Below are 19,308 nucleotides of genomic sequence, written 5' to 3' on the forward strand. Positions count from 1 at the left end.
CAAACCCAGTTTGGGGCAGTCTGCCACTTGTATCCAGACTGAGCCTGATGTGTCTTCAAGCCTTGGTGCTTAGCGACAACATCTCTGTGTGTCAGACCTTGAGACCAAAGACTTGCTATGGATGGTTTTTTTTGGCACACTACACTGCCACTGAGGAAGCAGGGAAGGCTCCATTCCTGGCAAAAGAAAAAGGCTAAAGCTCGTCTAGAATCATAGACATAGAGTTGGAAAGGGACCATGAGGACCATTTAGTGATTCTAGTCCAACCCCCTGCAATGCAGGAATATGCAGCTGCCCCTTATGGCGATTGAGCCTGCAACTTTGGTGCTAACAGCACCATGCTCTAATCAACTGAGCTACCCATGAATGTGTCCAAGGATGTTGGGACCAAGGGAAATGCAAGTTTCCATGGCTCCCAACATTTCTGAATGCACCAGTCATGGACACAGTCTGAAGTGCTGGAGAGCCACTGCCATCAGTGTAGACAATGCTGAGCTAGGTGGACCAAGGGTCTGATTCAGTATAAGGAAGCTTCCCGCGTCTTTTTATTCAAAGATAGCACCACAGTGTTCTCCAGAAGTTGTGGACCCCATCTCCCAACAGCCGCAGCCTGTGAGGTCAACCGTAAGAGATGATGGGAGCTGTAGGCTACATCATCACACTGGTCATCCCTGTTTTCAGTTCAACCTTGCCTGCAGTACCTGCTTAGAAATGCAATTTGTTTTAACTGAACATAGCGAGCCAGTGAAAGGAAAGCACATTTATTATTTCCTACCTTCCCGCTAAGTGCAAGTAAAAATGTCTTCCAAGGGAACTTTATAATGAAAGTCACAGTGTAAATTAATCTTTAGTGTAGGTGTGAGTTAATTTAGAATATTTGTTAATTAATATAGCATAATAAATACTGAATTAATATAAAAAATATAAACGTTTAAATGTATTTTTAACTCACACCTGCACTAAATATGAAAAAAAGGAAACAACCTTGCTGTAAACAGCTCTGAGCCCACAGGCTGGAGTGGGAAAGAAATCAAATCAATAAAATGAATACTAATTTTATCATGAATAATGAATATGGTCCTATCTCTTTCATATTTCTATCAACCTGGGAAACAGTTTTGGGCCCAATTGTCACAAACAGCAGATGAGGTGGCAAACTTCATTCTAGACTCCACCTGAATTTCTATGGTTGAATGCTCCCCTCTGCAAAAAAGCTCAACATAGCAACAAAATCCGTGCACATAGACAACTAGAAGTTGGACTAGTTGGAGTAAGGCTAGGCTAGAACAGGTTCCTTTGACATCTAGTTTTCTATGGGCAGCAGAGGCAGATTCAAGGGAGCACAACTGGTTTGGTCACACCGGGAGCAGAGCATTGGAGGCGCCACAACTGTTAGGTAGAATGGAAGCCGCGAAGCGAGGGGCACCAAATTTGGTGGTTGCACAGGGTGCCACTGAAATGTGAAACCCCAAGATCTTCCACTGTAGGCAGCATTCATTCATCTATCTTATGAATTCCAGCATTTGAGTCCTCCCACTTACAGCTAGATATGTTTACCATCTCATCTGCTGAGCCTCGGAATATGTGTGTGACATTTCAGAAGGTAGCTGCAAGCAGTGATCAACCATGGAGCTACTTGATCCTTGGAATGTGCTCCTGCTGTTCCTCTGCCCTTCCTTAAACAGTGGGACAGTTTGGCTGCATCAGTTCTCTTTCATTTGGAGCTGGGAAACCACAGAGTGCATAGTCTCGTTATCAAAGAAGAAAAACAAAAACAGCCTGTTTATTTAAAGATGTACAGGATGAGAAGGAATGGGAAGAGTGAAGCTGCCCGCCTGGGCAGATTTCAAAGTAATCCCCAGAAAAGTCTCAGTAGAGGTCTCTGAGTTCAGAAATGCAAACAAAAACTGTCTTCTGCACACACACACACACACTTTCTCTCTCTCAAAAGCAAACTGCCTGTCATCCAGGAATCAATTTCAGGACAGTATACGAAGAAATTAAAAATTACAAAAGCATTATGACATAAGCTATAACATAAAGCCAATGGATTGCTTTCAAACAATTTCTACTCACAGTAATAAGTGGACCTAAGTTAGCCATATCCATATTTCCATGAGTTTGTTCTGAAACCCTGTCTGCACTATAAAGTTAAAGCAGAATCATACCACTTCAAACAGTCATGGCTTCCCCCAAAATATCTTGGGAAGTTTAATTTGTTAAAGAGTGCTGAGAGTTCTTAGGAGAGTCCCATTCCCTTCCCAGAGCTACAATTCTCAGAGTGGTTAACAGTCAGTCCTTCTTTCCATGGAATTCTGGGAATTGTAGCTCTATGAGACAAAGAGAAGCAGATCAAGACAAATTCCTCAAGCACCCCTAGTTAAGATATTATTATTATTATTATTATTATTAATTTGCTATGGCAATTGCTTTTGCAAGGTGTGAAATAACAATAACCACACATCATATTTCCTTTCTCTTCTACCTGCATTACTTCAGAAATGTGAAGGAGAATTAATATGTTGATGAACTATAAGCTTTCTCTTGGGGCTTCTCTCTCGCCTGTACTCCCCCACCCCACCCCAATATAAGTTCAATCCATCTTGCATTAACAAAAAAAGGAAAAGGAAAGCAGGGAAGATCCCAGGGCTTATTAGTTATTGACAACATTTGTAGACCACCCATTAACAAAACCTTATCCGGGTGGTGCAGAGAACTATTTTTTAAATAAAACACACACCCCATAAAATATAAAATACATGGACATAAAAAAAAGAACTTTGACATCAAATCAGAAACAAATGTGGCTCCGGTTCCCTGGGCTAGGAAGCAGTTGTTGTCTGCTGAATTCTGCTATACAGAATCACAAAACAGCAGGCAGCTCAAAGTGGAATCAGAGGGTGTTGAGGGGAGCCCAGTGTCAGGCATGTGAATGTTTGATCCAAGGCCCTTGCTTCTGACAGATTGTTGAGGGATTTGTGTCACCATCTTAGCTGTAGGATTAGCCATTTTTCTTAACATAGTGTAATGCCAAAGGAGGGCAGTTGGCCCCTGCTGCATACAAATCCTCCTAAGGCTGTAGCCCTTTGCCTGAGTAACAGATTATCTGAGTTGTCTTCAAGTATAACTGCCTCTTGAATAACCTGTAACTATCTTACTTCTTACTCATTCTTAACATTTGCAGATGAATGGCTTGGATTCCTCCCCCCTCCCAACTCTCTTGACTCATCCTTGACACCCTTTACATTTTTACTCAAGAGATCTTCACTGCTGATGCTTCACTGTAGACCTTCCCTTTCTCACTAATGTGCACTTTTAATAGTTGTGTAGAAGAGAGAATTTCTACAGGTGTTGCTGTAACTCTGTCATATAAGCTTTCTTTCTTCTTCTTATACACAGCTATTAAAGGTGAAAGAGACCTGTCTTCTAGGGTTGGGATGATGGTCGTCTGAAAATATAGCTCAAGTGATGGCTTCTCAGCCTTTTGGCTAAGATCATGCAAAAATATTATCTGTGTTAATAGATTCTCTCTGGGCAGGAACATAATTTGGATTTTTGGGGGTGAGGAGAGGACTTTAGAGTTACTTTAGAATTAAAAAGATGGTGACTGGGCTACTGGGAATGGGGACCTGTTGTTGGCACTGCTACCACCTCTGGTGGTGATGGCATAAAGTTGAAGTTAAAAGTTGTTGTTTCTTTAAAATAAACTAACTTTGCTACCACTCCCTGTTCAAATGGGAGAAATACCACACCCCAAATTTGCAGCCTACACATGGATCATGTAATTCCGAAGGTCATTTGATTATTGCCATGCTGGCCATACTTTTTGCTACTTCTGTGAGAACTGAGTGGGAACTATTATTGGCTTCCTTGTGTCCAAATATTTTTCAATGGGACTATCGTCCGCAAAGGAAGCAATGTTACGGAATCGACAAAGTGCAGGATGTCTATCTTACCTAGCACAGGTGAATCAGAACATTATTCTCTCAGATAGTGAACTCAAGCGGCGAATGCTGAAAGGATTGGGGACAAAATGGGGCCCCTGTGAAACAACAGAGAGGTATGCTGTGAGAAATCCTGAGTTTTGCAGAAGTACATTTTGTTAAACAAAAAAACCCAAGGGAGCAAATCCTAAGTAAGTACTGAACATGCTCTGTAGTCGCAGGTGGTTGAGAGTCAATTGAAAAAGAAAAGTTGTTCTCTGGTTGCTTTCATTTCTGCTGTAGGCTGGGAAGTGGTGGGGATGTTGTTGGTGCAGTGCAAATGCACTGGCAGAGCCAATCCGGTTCTCCCACTGGTGTGTTTGCACCGCACTGACCTTGCTTCTGCTGCTGCTGCTCTCCCAACCAGATATACAGAGGCTTGGAAAGCACAGGTGACTCACTCCATCACCTGCTGCTGCCTCGTTGGCAAGAATCCTGAGCAGAAACACTCCTGTTAAGGGTTGAGCATACGTTTTGTTGTTAAGTTAGATTTGTCACCAATATTAGTGATCTTGAAAATAGCTTATGTGAACGGCAGTTATTACTTTCGTACAGATGAGAATGTGAATCTTGATGAATCATGGCATTCCTAATAATGCCCAGTGAGTTCACAAACACTTTCTTTTGACCCAAATCCAACGCGCTAGACATTGGACCACATTGAACATCCATTAAACCGTGATGGCTTTGCCCCAGTATCCTGAGATATTAGATTTCAGCAGCCCACTGAATTCTTTCCTAAAAGTGTTTACCAAGGGCCGCTACACAAATTTAGAATAATGTGAAACGGAAGGAAAATTACAGCCACATTTTATCACGAGGACTTTATATTTCTGCTCCGTGAATAGAATGCGGAACCATAAATGCAGCCTTGTTTTAGTGACCTTACATTTTGTTGAAATGTCAAAGGCAACATCCTAGAAGAACTAAAATATTTTCCAGTTGATCGTGTATGATGCAATTCAACCCGCTAAATATACTTGCTTTTTATATGTGCCTTCGCAGTTTCTCATTCATGAATGACGGGCTTTTCAAACTGTGCCTTTGGCAATGCTTAGCATAAATATCAATTTACTCACTGTCTGTGTGCCTTTTTTAAAAAAAATTCTAGCATACTTGGCACAGTTTTTTTGATTCAGTCAATGTTTCTGTTTGTTTTGTGGTCTCTGAGGAACTTTTTCTAACCTTCCCTTACCAATTGAATTAGCCACAGGATTGGCACAGTCCAGAGCAGTCACTAATTTTGCTGTCAGACTGATCCTATCATTATTTTTTAACTAAATAGAGATATTATTAAACGGTATGCAGTCCTATTTTAAATGCTGAGTAACTGATCGGCTGAGTGCTAGAAATAAATAATAATGCCTGTCACTTAGCTCAATGGTACAGTCCCTGCTTTGCAAGCATGCAGAAGATTGCGAGTTCAATACCTGGCATCTCCCGTAAAAAAAATACATGAAAAAAATCAAGAGATGGAATTAGATCTCTGTCTGAAACCTTGAAGAAATGCAACTAGTCAAGATAGAGAACAATACTGGCCTTGGACAAACAGCTCAACCTGATACAAGGCAACTTCTAACGTAATTGTGGGATATCCAGCCTCATATAACCAACATGCTTAAGTCTAATTAATGCATGGAAGGGGTTAAGACCATAGAGTGGGCTGTCCTGCCAGGCTTAGCTACAGTAGGCCATTCCCCCTCACTTTTGGAAGAAGGGTTATAACCCTTTGTTCTTCCATTCCACCATATTAACTCCTGCAAATAAGGAGGTCTGGTCTAGTTGTTCCAAACGCAGGCCATGTGTCCTACAAGCTATCTTTGTATTTCTATACAGTGGTGCCTCGCAAGACGAAATTAATTCGTTCTGCGAGTTTTTTCGTCTTGCGAATTTTTCGTCTTGCGAAGCACGGTTTCAAAAGAAGTTTTGGGAAAGCTTCAAATATCACCAAAGTCTTCAAAAACCTCAAAAAAGGCAACCACACCGCGTGCAACTGCACCTCTTCAAGCAATGCACCCTGGGTATTAACGGTTTTAAGAAAAAGGAAACAAACTTGCAAGACGTTTTCGTCTTGCAAAGCAAGCCCATAGGGAAATTCGTCTTGCGAAGCAACTCAAAAAAACAAAAACCCTTTCGTCTTGCGAGTTTTTCGTCTTGCGAGGCATTCGTCTTGCAAGGTACCACTGTACAAATAATTTAGAATTTAGGCACATTTATAAAAAGATAAATAAAAAGCAATGTATCAAAAGAGAAAAAGAATAAAGAAAAAGAAAATATATTTTAAAAATACTCACGATCCTTACAAAACACAATTATGTAGAAATAGAGAGACCCATTATCACATTTACTTCTCCCAGTCTCCCACCCTGAGAGATAGCTGAGGGAGGTGATTTTAACCAGGTGTTTCCATGCACAACATCCACATTCTTAGCTGCTGCATTACAGCAGCTGTGAAATTCAGAGGAATTACTCTGAAACACAAACCTTGTTCAAATGTCCAGCTACTGCCATCCCCAGCCACCAGGCGTGATGCTTTGGGATGCTTGGAGCTAAGGCCAAACCTCTGCCCTCTATTTTGTTTTAAGCTGGGACATTTTTAAGAAGGGCACCAGCAAGACTAGTCAAAATCTGGACAGATTGCAATCTAAGCCTTTCAGTAGAAAGCCTTTACAATTTGATTGCATAATTTAGAATATCTGACCCCAACCATAAAAAGTACTATATCTGTTTGTCACACTTAAATGCTTTTCTCCATCATAAAACGATTGTAGTGTACTCAATGTAGTTTTCGTCAGTGACAAATTTTCATTCATTTTTGTTTGTTTGCCCAGAGAAGCACATGAATGCGTGCAATTGAACCTCTTTGGCTGACTAGTCAGAGGAGACAGACATTGAGGTGTTACATTCCTCTGCAGACACAACCTATTTGTTCTCTATCAATAGAGCTTTCAGAGAGGCTGCGACACAAGAGGAACTATTTCTTATGGAGTTGTGCTTTTCGAAAATCACCTTCAGGGAAATGTGCCGTGTGTAAAGACGTCTCCTTTGCATATTTTAATTTGACACTGAAACTCTCGGACCTATGCATTATAATTTGTTAAGTACCATTGAAGAGCATGGCGGGGAGAGATGCATTTTCCTCTTATGATTTTATTTAGGGTTGATAGATTCTGATTTCATTACATCTTGACTTGGTTGATGGTTGGCAGGTTTGGGCCAGTTTTATAATATCTGTGGGCCCATGTAGCTTTAGCTGCCTGTTCCTTGGGACCATAAAAAGGGGACAAGTCTTTTTGGGCTAGACTTCAGACTCTATAGGCAGGCTTGTGATAGTATTTAGGGCCCAGAGCAAATGCCACAACTACCACCCTCATCATAACTATAATCATCTTATAGCTACAACTGCTCAACATTTATTATATACTAGCAAGACAGGGCATGCCAAAATTTCTCAGCAAGGCTTCTGAGCCTTTAACAGTAAAGCAGCAGGCAGAAATTCCACAGGCAAATGATTTCATAGAATCATAGGCTTGTCGAGTTTGAAGGGCCCTGAGGGAAACAATAAGCTGCTGTACACAGGAATGTGCCTCTGTGCTAAATGGTCTCTCACCTGAGTTGCAGGTGGACTTTGGCTGCAGCCCAGCCCAGCTTTCCCCTTCGGGGCACAGTATAGACCATTTCTCCTTGTGGCTGGTCATTGGAATCCTTTTCAACCAGCTGTGGGGGCTTGTGGGATTGCCCATCAAAACTTTTATTTAAAACCAGCCAATCATGGCAGTTGAAGTGGGCAGGGCAAGAGTGGCAGACTGGAATGGAGAAGTCTTCACTCTAGTCTGCCTCCAGAATATTGTGTGGGTATCTCACCTAAGATTCCCAACAGTACAGTATCCCAGCCATGCAAAATATCAAGAGATTTCTATGCATGCACATATCTCCATCCAAGCTGATTTCTGCCTAAAGCACATTCTCAATTGACAGAGTGCAACTGTGAGGCCAAGACTTGTCAACATTTCATGAACTTAATGTGCTATCCCTAAACGATGATCCCAAATCAGATGAACTTGTGGAGATTAAAGGGTGAAGCAAGTGAGCTCAATCCACAATCCACACGTCAGGTCTATATCAATGAAAAAGTGACCAGGGCTTATGTTCATTTCTAATTATGTGGGCATATTTTGTGGATAATTGGGTGGTGCTGTTTCAGAGTGTGGCATTCCATTTTGATAATAGTGACAGGGTATTCACTGTTGGACGTCAACATGGTTTTAAAAAGCATTCTGTATTTGAATAAAATTAAATCAGTTGCACACACACACATCTGTGAGCCTTCCCAGTGTTTTCCTCACATAAATGTTTATTTATGCAGCATTTATTTAAAACGCAGCTTGATAATTAAGTCTGGGGAAAGTGTTCTGTTTTATTTTTTGCCTGGGAATTAACAATATGCGCATTAGAGTAAAATTGCTGAATTATTGAAAAATAATCTATATTTTCTTTTTAGAAATGCAAGCTTTCTTACATAGTCATTGCATTTTATGAAAAAGCAAGAGATATTGACATAGTACATTTTAAACATTGTCCCTCCAATTTCTTAACCAGGGTTGACTAAGGCTCTCTATCTGTGCTCACTGACCCCCACCCCACCCCTTCCATTGAGTCCCCATCACATGGTGGAGGGACAATTTCTGAAGTTGAGAATCCATGGTGGAGGCTCCTTGCTTTATTCTGAAACCTGATCACAGAGTTCTTAATGAGGCAAGGAGCCTTCATGGGTACAGGAGACTCCCATCTTCAGATGTTCCCCTTCCAAAACATGGGAAGGTGCAGTGGAGGGGGTGGTGCCAGGCCAGCAAACCTAGGGCTACCATACATCCGGAATTTTCCGGACATTCCCAGGAGTCAGCCATCGGAAACAATGTCCGGGCATCAACAACCCTGGGCAAAAGCTCGACAACTTTGGGCCAAAAAAGTTTGTTTCCAGATTTTTGGTTTTTGAAATACGGCAACCCTAAGCAAACCCAATCTGTGCTCCCTCTTCTTGTGATTCAATAGCATGACACTGAATAGAGTTATTATGTGTGTGAGGATTCACACTGCAATCCTCTACCTGCAGTCTGAAGTGATTTTCTGCCATCTCCTTTATTAGAACCAATTCTGGACATGCATCATGAATTGAAACATCTCCCTTGGTCCACTCTTCCTTTCGTCTGCACTGCTAGCATGTCAGATAACTTCGTTGGCATGCTAGCACTGCCTGCTTAGAGGCTGCTATTCCGATTTAAATGTTGGCCCTCCCCAATGAGCAGTGATTTGTCTGTTGCATACCCAGCATCATTTTTATTGACCCTTCTTAGTGGTGGGAACTGAAGGACATTTTTGACAATATGTTTCTTACAGGTAGTCAATAGGACCTGCCAGCTAACTAACACCAGTAAAGAAAGATAAGAAAAACTTTTCAATGCTTTATCACAGGTGTTCTATGTAACTAAATATTGGCCAATTCTAAACCAGGTCATAAACCACCATCCTTTGGTTGCATTGCTGTAAAAGCAGGACTTTTGTTTTCATCTGGAACTTGCCGGAACTCAGAACCGGCACCTCTCAGGTGTGTGCCATTGCCATTCTGAGGTGTTCATGGTGAGTTCCAGCACCTCTTTTTCTAGAAAAAATAGCACTGGTAAAAGATAACATTGTTATGCAACTATTCCTTGCTTTTTCATTACCTTCATGTTTATTTTATATAAATCTGAAAGAAAATAAGAAAATAAGGAGATCTTGCTAATAGAAGTTTGGTGCTTTGCTTCTCTTAACTTTTTCATCCAAGTGAGTAAAAGAGCTTTCCATGACTGCTAATATAGTTTGCGGCCACTAACACAGCCACGCCTGGTATGTTTCCTTTCACAATTTAGTATGGAACTGAAGATTTAATTGAATATGACTATGACTATGGAGATCCAGATTATAAAGATTATAAAGACCTTGACTCTGTAACAGAGGGACCCCCACTGTACGACGAGATTGTCACACAGACTGAGGTAACGGCATGTGCTGTGTGTGTTGTGTGACGTCCCTGTCATCTCCCTTGTGGTCTTGTCATGTGGTGTCTTGTGTTAGCTAAGCCTTTTGTTCCTTTTCACCTCTTGCCTTCCTGTTTGTCCCTAAATCTCATTTTGATTCAACAGTGGAAGATCAGAAGACCACCAGCAATTGCCTATCTATCTATTTATTTGTTTGTTTTAAGCCTTTTGACTTACTCTGCTTCCTTTCCTACCTCACTGCTGTTCCCCTTTCATTCATTTATGTTTTCCCATTCCATCTTTCAACACCCTTTTTCAGAAAAAGAAAAAAGCCCCAAAGAAGAAGAGGACAGTGGCTGCTAACTCAAAGAGCAACTCCCCAAAGTTCACACTCAAAAAATATGAATCATTTTCATCCAAGAAGAAGAAAAGCTATCAAGCCTCAGCAAAAAGCAAACTAGGGGTAAAGGTAGCCAAAAAATAATCAAGATCTTTCCTCGACCAAGCCTGGAAGATCTGTGATGTTGAGAAATGAGTAGCTTGCCTCTAACCCCCAGTAGATGAATTCACCTTTGGCTAATACCACAACCCAATTGAACTGAGATTCCTCCTGTCCATTTGCCTAACTCTTTTGTGGCTAATGTCCTGTGTTCTCTTTCCTGTCAGGCCAACATTGTCGATGAATATAATGAATATAATGTGGCTGAAACTGACTATGGGACCTCTGAGGGCTACCAGACTGAGACTCCGAGCCGAACGACGGGACCAAATGAGGTAATGAGGAATGGAAAAGTATACAGGCAAGGATACTTCAAAAGATCTTAGTCAATAACTTTTTACCAAGTCGTAATCGGTTGCCCTCATTTAGTCTTATGAGAGATCCTCTAAAGACCAAAGTGGCTTGTGCCACGTTCCTGAAATGCACAGTTCTACTCCAATATCTGACATTTCGTCTTTCAGTTCTGCTTGAGAAATGACTCCTAGAGACTGCAAAAACGTAGCTCTCAGAGTTTAATTGTATACATGTTTTGATGTTGTGCAGTATTCACACAGCACAAACCTGACACAAAATCTTGCCCATATTTGTGATTTCCCTGGTGTGAGGATGAAAGGAAGAGTTAGTTTAGTGTCTGTTGGCATTGCTCAAACAAGGCCAATTATTTAATGGAAAAGAATGCAGTGACTGGATGGTGAGTGGAGGTAGAGAAAGGTCATAAGCAGGTGGCCTTGAACTTGGTCTTTGGTTCCCTACCCTACTGATAATGCTTTTAACTCTATCCTCCATAATTTCCAAAGCCCCAATGTAGATATAGTCATGTACAACAATGTGCACTCTTCTAAGATGGTGGCCAGGATGCATTTTCCCACACACATAGCACTGTGAATGGAAACATGCACCTCATTCATGCCATATAGTGAATGGGGATGAATTGGATGCATGAATCGCCATCTGGATCAACCACACAGTGTGGATGAGCATCCATATGCAGATCCATCCATACCTGGTCAGTTCCCATTGGCTCCCAATATGCTTTCATATGCAGATCTCTTTTACTAGAGAGATCTAGTAAGAGATCTTTTACTAGAGAGGTCTGTGTCTACTCCGTAGAATCAAGTTGCATTGCAAAGATGTACTGTACCTTAGGATTTCAAATATGCCTTTTCTTTTGATCCTGAATGGAAAGGTTTATTGGAAATTGTCCAAAACTGTCCTTCATTTTCTGTTGAAATTTGGAGTGTGCAATCAACTAACATTTATGAATGTGGATATTTTGTTTTGTAAATATCGACTTGCTATAAAACGATGGTTTTCCAAAGGTTTTGCATTATACTGCAAGTTATTTGCTGCTCTTGTAAACAATTTCATGTTTCAAGTACATAATGACAAAATGCAAAGGTTATTACTTTGGAAAGTGCATTAAAATGCTTTCATAAAACAAAAAGCCAATTTTGTGTGTGTGTGTGTGTGTGTGTGTGCATGTGTTTCTGCATGCACAAACATATATACACACATTCATAACAGACAAACATACTTTTAGCTAGCAAGGCACAGTATTTTTTTTTCTAAAAAAAGAAAGAAATAGATTTCAGTCAGCATGCAATGCTTTTAATATGTACAAAATCCTGTTATCTTGGTAGAGGCAAAATCCAAGCAGTTTCAAAATGTACTCCGAAGAAATATTGAGATTTTCTATTATTAAATCCATGCATTGACACTTTGTGTATGTATCAGTAGGCAAATGGAGTGACTAACTTGTGGCTTCTCCTGTTAATTACATCTCCTGTTAATTACATCAGTGAAATAAACAACACCCTCCTTTTTTGTGGAGCCTCCATTTAGATAAATGAGAGTTGTATGAAAGCACAATGGGTCCCACTGCTGCTTTGAAATATATGGAGACTGGAAAGTTTCCATTTCCTATTACGCCTTATGTCTTCTACCCAGCAACACATCTGTAGTTTTCTATACCTCCCGTTCATTTCCCCAAAGGCTTCACATAGGAAGTTCTTCAAATGGATTGTTTGCCTTCCAAAACATTTCTCTATCCCTAACCATGACCCAAACCTGTTGCCTCCATAGTTGGGTCTTTTTTTGTGTGGGCTGGGCATCTTGAAGAAAATGCTATTCAGATAATGCTGGTGCATAAAAGCTAACTGCTTGGTTTCACACAGTTGTCATAACAGAGAAAAGAAAGGAAGTCCTTATCCTTCAAGATGTATTGAACGTTACATGTAGAAACATTGTAAACCATTTTCTGTCTGTGAGACACATACACTTTTAAGTGTACAAACAATGCAATGCTACAAAATAGCATTTATTAGAAACATTTCTTTTTTCTGTTCTCTCGTTTTAAAATTTCCATGAGATAGTAGTGTTCATCATATGTTAGCAAATGAAATCTTCGCACATTAAAACCAGAAAGTTATTTAACCACATATGATTAATCTGCAGCTTTTTGTGCTTTCCCCTTTAATTTGTACTCCAGGGGTTGTATTGTATCCAGTGGTGTTGGTCAGCTGACTGCAAGACTTTTTAATAATAATAATAATTAATAATAATAATTTATTATTTATACCCCGCCCACCCGGCTGAGTTTCCCCAGACACTCTGGGGAGCTCCCAATCGAGTGTTAAAAACAATACAGCATTAAATATTAAAAACTTCCCTGAACAGGGCTGCCTTCAGATGTCTTTTAAAAATAGGATAGCTGCTTATTTCCTTGACGTCTGATGGGAGGGCGTTCCACAGGGCGGGCACCACTAGCAAGAAGGCCCTCTGCCTGGTTCCCTGTAACTTGGCTTCTCGCAGTGAGGGAACCGCCAGAAAGCCCTCGGCACTGGATCTCAGTGTCCGGGCTGAACGATGGGGGTGGAGACGCTCCTTCAGGTATACAGGACCAAGGGAAGGAGAGGGAATCAGTTCCTGGCTTTACTCCCTCCCCCTGAAGTGGGGAAGGGAGCAATTTTCAGTGATGTCTGTCTCCCCTCCCCCACATAGTCCTCCAGGGCACATTGAAATGGGAGTGGTGGGAGTTCATAGGAAGGAGAGACGTCTCTGAAAATTGCTTTTCTCTCTGTTCCACTGATGGAAGCCTTTCTGTTAACTGAGTAACACCACTGGATGCAAACCCTCATGTATTTTTCAACAGTGAGGCTGATGTTAAAAAGTGTGTGAAGCCAAGTATGAAAACTTTGATGTACCTAGCATAAAGATGTCATATTACAGTGTTAGCGTCTGTGCTTTGGCATATACTGCAAAATCAGTGAGTGAAAGTCTGGATTGATGGTCATACTGAACTGAATATTTCTAAATAGTTCAGTGGAACCAGGGTTTCATTTAACGGTTTTGCACATGAAATAATAATAATAATGAATGTTTATGAAAGCATTGATTTCATTGCACACAGGTATGTGCATTGGGTGATCTTTTAATACCCCTGAAACTCTGGCTACCCAGTCTTTCAGGAGCAAATTAAAAGATTCCAGCGCTCTTGTGTTATTTCACCAGCCATTATATTCAAATCTACTGAATGCTTATATTGCTTTACTAACAGTAATCCACATATTCATCCTATTCCCAAAACCTTTGCTGCTTATGTGAATAGCAAAATCCTGTTGAAGAAGTATTTGCTGAAGAATACGTAACAGGAGAGGAGTATAACTCTGAGACTAAAAAAACTGAGGAAACAGATTATGGAAACAGAGGAGTAGACCGCAGTGAATCTGAAGTTGTGGTAGATGGAGAAGTAGGCGAATATGATTTTTATGAATATAAAGAATATGAAGAGAAGCCAACCAACCCTACTAACGAGGAGTTTGGGCCTGGTGTTCCAGCTGAGACCGATATCACAGAAACAAGCGTAAGTTGGGGATATCCAAGCTGCTCTTTAACGGTGGCAAGTGGTTCGTAGCAAAACATAGCTGTCTGCATTTTCTGACAGTGGTGGTTAAACCTTTTCAGGCCAACATTTGCACTGACCCATGGGCAGCCCTATGGGACCCACATGTGAGAGTGAGTATGGCTGAAGCGGGTATAGCCTTTTATTTTATTTTTTTTAAGGACACATTTTAGGTGTGGAGGAATCACAGAGTCACAGAGGGAGACCCATGGGAGTGGTTAGTTTGAACTAGTTAAAAAACCAAAACAAGATTTGAGGGCATTGTGGGGACAAAAAATATTTTGCCATCGCGGTGCAGTACCTATAGAAATATTATCCCCTGCCCCCTTAAAAATACATATTAATTGGTTTTGATCAATTAGGAGGGGTACAAAAAACCTATAGGCAACATGACACCTCTGTGTGGTGGGTGTAGGGCCATGATTCCCAACATGGGGCACACGCCCCACAGGGGGGCAATTTGATTTTTAAGGGGGGCAATTTGGGAATGAGTCATTAACAGTGAATGGCCTTTTAGGCTTCCTCCACGTGAACAGGTGTTCACTTTTTGAATAATAAGAATTATTATTGTCATGGGGGGGGGGCATCAGGATTTTAGAGATGCTTAGGTGGGGTGTGGCCAAAAAAAGGTTGGGAACCACTGGTGTAGGGACTTTATTGGCAGTTTATACAGCGGGGAGGGGGTGTTGCATGTGTAGATGCTTCATAAAAATGAAACAAGTATTTAAGGAACCGCCTCTCCTGGTTATGCCCCACTGATGACCTTAAGGTCCATGAATAATCATAGTTTAGAGGTCCCGGGTCCTAAGGAAGTCAGATTATCCTCCACCAGGGCCAGGGCCTTCTCAGTGATGGCTCCGACCTGGTGAAATGCTCTGTCCCATGAGACCAGGGCCCTGCAGGATTTAACTTCCTTCCACAGGGCCTGTAAGGCAGAACTATTCCACCTGGCTTTCAATTTGAACTTAGCCTGATCTTTTATTCCCCTTCCTTCCCTCCTTCTCCCCTTTTTATGAAGATTACCCACTCTGGGATCCCACAGCTAATTCTCCCCTGGTCTCCTCACTGGCCCAAATAGGACTAGTTTAGCCGGCTAGCCCTGGTGATCATCTAATGTTTATTGGATGGATTTTCCCCCCAAATTGATTTTTGAATTCTGAATTTATTGTTATTCACGTTTTATACTGTATTTTATGCTGTTTTTTGTTGCATCAATTAAATGTTTTAAATTTGTTGTTAGCCACCCTGAGTCCAGTTTTCTGAACTGGGAAGGGCAGGGTATAAATAAAAAATTATTATTATTATTAATACCTTATGGTTACACTCATACAACTCATCTCAAGACTTAGGAATTTGTTGCCAGGACAGAGTGACAAGATCCAGATTGGCACCAACTGTCATGAACTTTTCTTCCTTTCCCTTAAACTTGAGAGTTCCTCCTTCACACCACACAATAATTGTGTTACCAGTCTTCGCTTCCTATGTCCAGTTAACCTGGACATAGAGCATAGACATAGAGTCGTGAGGTTCCAGAAGCAATAATGTTCACTAAGATTTCAGATTGAAGTAGAGATGGAGGCAAACCTCATCCTAGTCAGTTTCCATATATCTCATTGAGGAGGCCCACTAAAACAAGGATGGGAAAACTGTGTGGGTGGACTCCATCTCCCGTCATTCCCACCCAGCATGGTCAATGGCCACGGATGATGGGAATTGCATCCTTACATTAAAGGAGCCCTCAATAAGTTTTGTCTTCAAATCCCACCCTCTGACCTAAAAACAGCTTGGCACCTACAGTCCTATTTGCAATATTATCTACATCTTGTAACTGATCTGTTCTCAGTCAAGGCTGTCATATGGAAGACAGCCAAGGCCCAAAGCAATTTTTTTCTTTGAATTCATGGAACAATCCTGGGGTGAAGCGGAGGGGGTGGGGTTTAAAAAATAAAGAACTTCTACTCATGTTTAATCTGTTCGAGATAAACAAGCAGCTTTCTCAATTATGCTTGCAGGAATGAAAAAAATGGCAGATTGCCATTTGTAAGGGAATATAGTTGCTTGGATATCTAAATAAATAAATAAATTGGTGGCTACAGCTCTTCATTTGCACCACAAGATCTTGTCCTGAACTTGTAAGCGTATATTTCAGTTTAGTCAAAGACAGGACAAAAGCCAGTGTTAGTTCTACTCATAGAAGACCCATTGAAAATAATAGACATGACTAGCTCGAAACAGGTTTGCAGGTTCCTGCTCTCCTCCTCCTCCTCCTCCTCCTCCTCCTCCTCCTCCTCCCCCCTCCTCCTCCTCCACAACTGCCAGAAAAAAGCCATAGCCCATGGGAACTGTAACTTCACTCACACTATTTTCTGGTGTCAAGTTTTCATCTGGAGATATATGCGGGCAATCTAAACATCATTTGACACATTTAAAATCCATTCTGACCCACGTTGGAAACTAATCTCAGCCTTGGTTTGTGAAGGTATAATGCAGGAAATAACCAATGCAGCTGTGGCGAAAATTGAGCACTTTCAGGCTCCTCCTCCATATTCATTTTTGGGCTCATGATCCAAATCCTCATGCTCATCTCCACAATGCCACACAATGGATGCTCACTGTTTTCCCAGTGGGCATCAGTTGCAGACCATTGCTCACCGCCTCCTTCCTGACAGCTGATAATGGAATTCCCCCAACTTTTGGGGCCATGGGGATGTGACTGCCTGGCCAGTGAGCCAGGTTCAAATGGGCCATTCAGGGCCCAAGTTATGGGGTCCAAGTTGCTGGATGGATGGCCACTGGCCACTGTCATGACTGGCCGGGCAGGCCTATCTCCAGATAAAGAGCTGCAAATTCTGGCAATATCAAAAGAGCACTGCATGCTCCTGCCTTCACAGTAGCAGGGGACTTTTGGCCTGACATACATTCTAATATATTTGCCTCTCGGTATCTTCCCTCCACAGGTGAATGGCCATGGAGCCTATGGGGAAAAAGGACAGAAGGGCGAAGCAGCTGTGATCGAACCTGTGAGTATTTTAGAAGTGAGCAACTGTGATGTTCCATGTTTCAGTTTCCACCTGCATGTTCAGCTCTTGATCAAGTAGTGAGTTTGTTGGGTGCGAATAGGGCACAAAGTCCTTTTAAAAAAACATCCTGGCCTTTTACATATGACAGTTTTATCTCAGAACGCAATCTTATGCACTGGGGAAAGGCCATAGAGCACATGTGTTGCATGCTGAAGTTCCCCTGGTCTTTTGAGTGAAATCATTGCCGATAACCCTTCCCCAACCTGGTGCCCCTCAGATGTTTTGCACTGCAAATCTCATCATTCCTAGCCATTGCCTGTGCTGGCTGGGATTGATGGAAGCTGGATCTCAAAATTCCTGGAGGACCTCAAATTGAAGAAAGGTGATGTAAGGAGCTACATGGGTCAGTGGTCTGGCTCAGTAGAAGGCAGGTTTCTGTGTTATTTTCGGAAATAAACCATGCAGAGCTCAGCAGGACTTAACTTCCTGTGCAAGCTTAAAAGGTAAAGGGTAAAGGGACCCCTGACCATTAGTTCCAGTCGTGGCCGACTCTGGGGTTGCGGTGCTCATCTCCCTTTATTGGCCGAGGGAGCCGGCGTACAGCTTCCTGGTCATGTGGCCAGCATGACTAAGCCACTTTTGGCGAACCAGAGCAGCACACGGAAACGCCGTTTCCTTCCCGTCGGAGTGGTACCTGTTTATCTACTTTTGCACTTTGACGTGCTTTCGAACTGCTAGGTTGGCAGGAGCAGGGACCGAGCAACAGGAGCTCAGCCCATTGCGGGGATTTGAACCGCCAACCTTCTGATCAGCAAGCCCTAGGTTCAGTGGTTTAGACCACAGCACCACCCACGTCCTGTGCAAGCTTACTTGGAAGTAACTCCCTCTGTCTGGGTATGAGTGCTCCATTGCTGCTTCATCTTTCAGCTCCAGGATCCACATGAGAATGCTGGAAAATGCTGTAGTTTTCAGTATTTCCCCAGCTCAGTGGTTTTACAGGAGGCATTATAGGCTACAGACACCATGCTCCTACCTTGACATTAATAGACACTCCACCCAAACAGGCAAGCCTTAAAAATATTAGAGCTCCATTGCTGCTGCAACCTTTCCCAGCCACTGGGACCTCCTTCTTGGCAAGGCATGTTTTTAGGAAGGTGCACGCTCAGCTTGAATTCTGAGGAAGGCTTGGCTTTGCCTCTGTTCCGTCGCCCCTCCAAACTGAGTTCACTTTCAAATCCACCACCCCTCTTAATTCTAAATGGTGGCTCCATGGCTAGCTAGGAACTGGCCTTCTGCAGAAACTCCTACAGAAGAAGCATGGATAGATTTGTACTGGTGACAGATGATGATGTTGCAGCTGAAACAGCAGTCGAGTCAGAAGCCAGAGATGAAACATGCTGTCAATAATAAGGGAAGACATTTGCATGAAAGTGTCCCGCAGAACGTCTGGGTCTCCTAGCTATTGTAAGCCCTATACTGTGACACATGCAAAGTCTCTCCCTAGCAGTGTGAGGAAGGCAATGCAAACACAACCACTCTAAACCAACACAACTGTGAGTGTAAGGCAGCTTCTGAAGCAACACAAAATACTACTGAAGCAATAAGTGTCTAGTTGTGGTTCAGTTTCTGCAAGAAAGATTTTCAAAGCCCAAAGGATGTCCACAAAGCAGCTCCTTCAACAGTTTCATGCCTGCAGTATTTTCTCCAAATCTGCAAAGCGATTGAGGCTGCAAATCTGTACATACTTAGCAGGCAGAGAGTCCCATAAAGCTCAACAAGCCTTATTTCTGAGTAAATAGAGGGGCACTACTACAAATCACTCAGACTTGTGGACTGATCCCACGCATGCTACTCATAAGTAAGTCCCAGAGGCAACTGTAGATAGGAT

General features: G+C 42.0%; 1 protein-coding gene across 4 annotated transcripts in view; it reads left to right on the forward strand.

Annotated features, from left to right (window-relative positions):
* The window catches only part of COL11A1 (collagen type XI alpha 1 chain), a 257,133-nt gene that overhangs the window by 84,398 nt on the left and 153,427 nt on the right, over window positions 1-19,308 (forward strand). The window contains exons 6-10 of one of the 4 annotated variants that reach the window (XM_077928425.1): window positions 9,893-10,018; window positions 10,320-10,463; window positions 10,667-10,774; window positions 14,107-14,361; window positions 17,358-17,420. In XM_077928425.1, coding sequence (XP_077784551.1) covers window positions 9,893-10,018; window positions 10,320-10,463; window positions 10,667-10,774; window positions 14,107-14,361; window positions 17,358-17,420 — 696 coding nt within the window. The remainder of the gene's footprint in view (window positions 1-9,892; window positions 10,019-10,319; window positions 10,464-10,666; window positions 10,775-14,106; window positions 14,362-17,357; window positions 17,421-19,308) is intronic. The other 3 variants (XM_077928428.1, XM_077928426.1, XM_077928427.1) reach the window with 3 other exon arrangements.

Source organism: Podarcis muralis, chromosome 5, assembly GCF_964188315.1.
Source record: "Podarcis muralis chromosome 5, rPodMur119.hap1.1, whole genome shotgun sequence".
In the NCBI taxonomy this organism is placed as follows: domain Eukaryota; kingdom Metazoa; phylum Chordata; class Lepidosauria; order Squamata; family Lacertidae; genus Podarcis; species Podarcis muralis.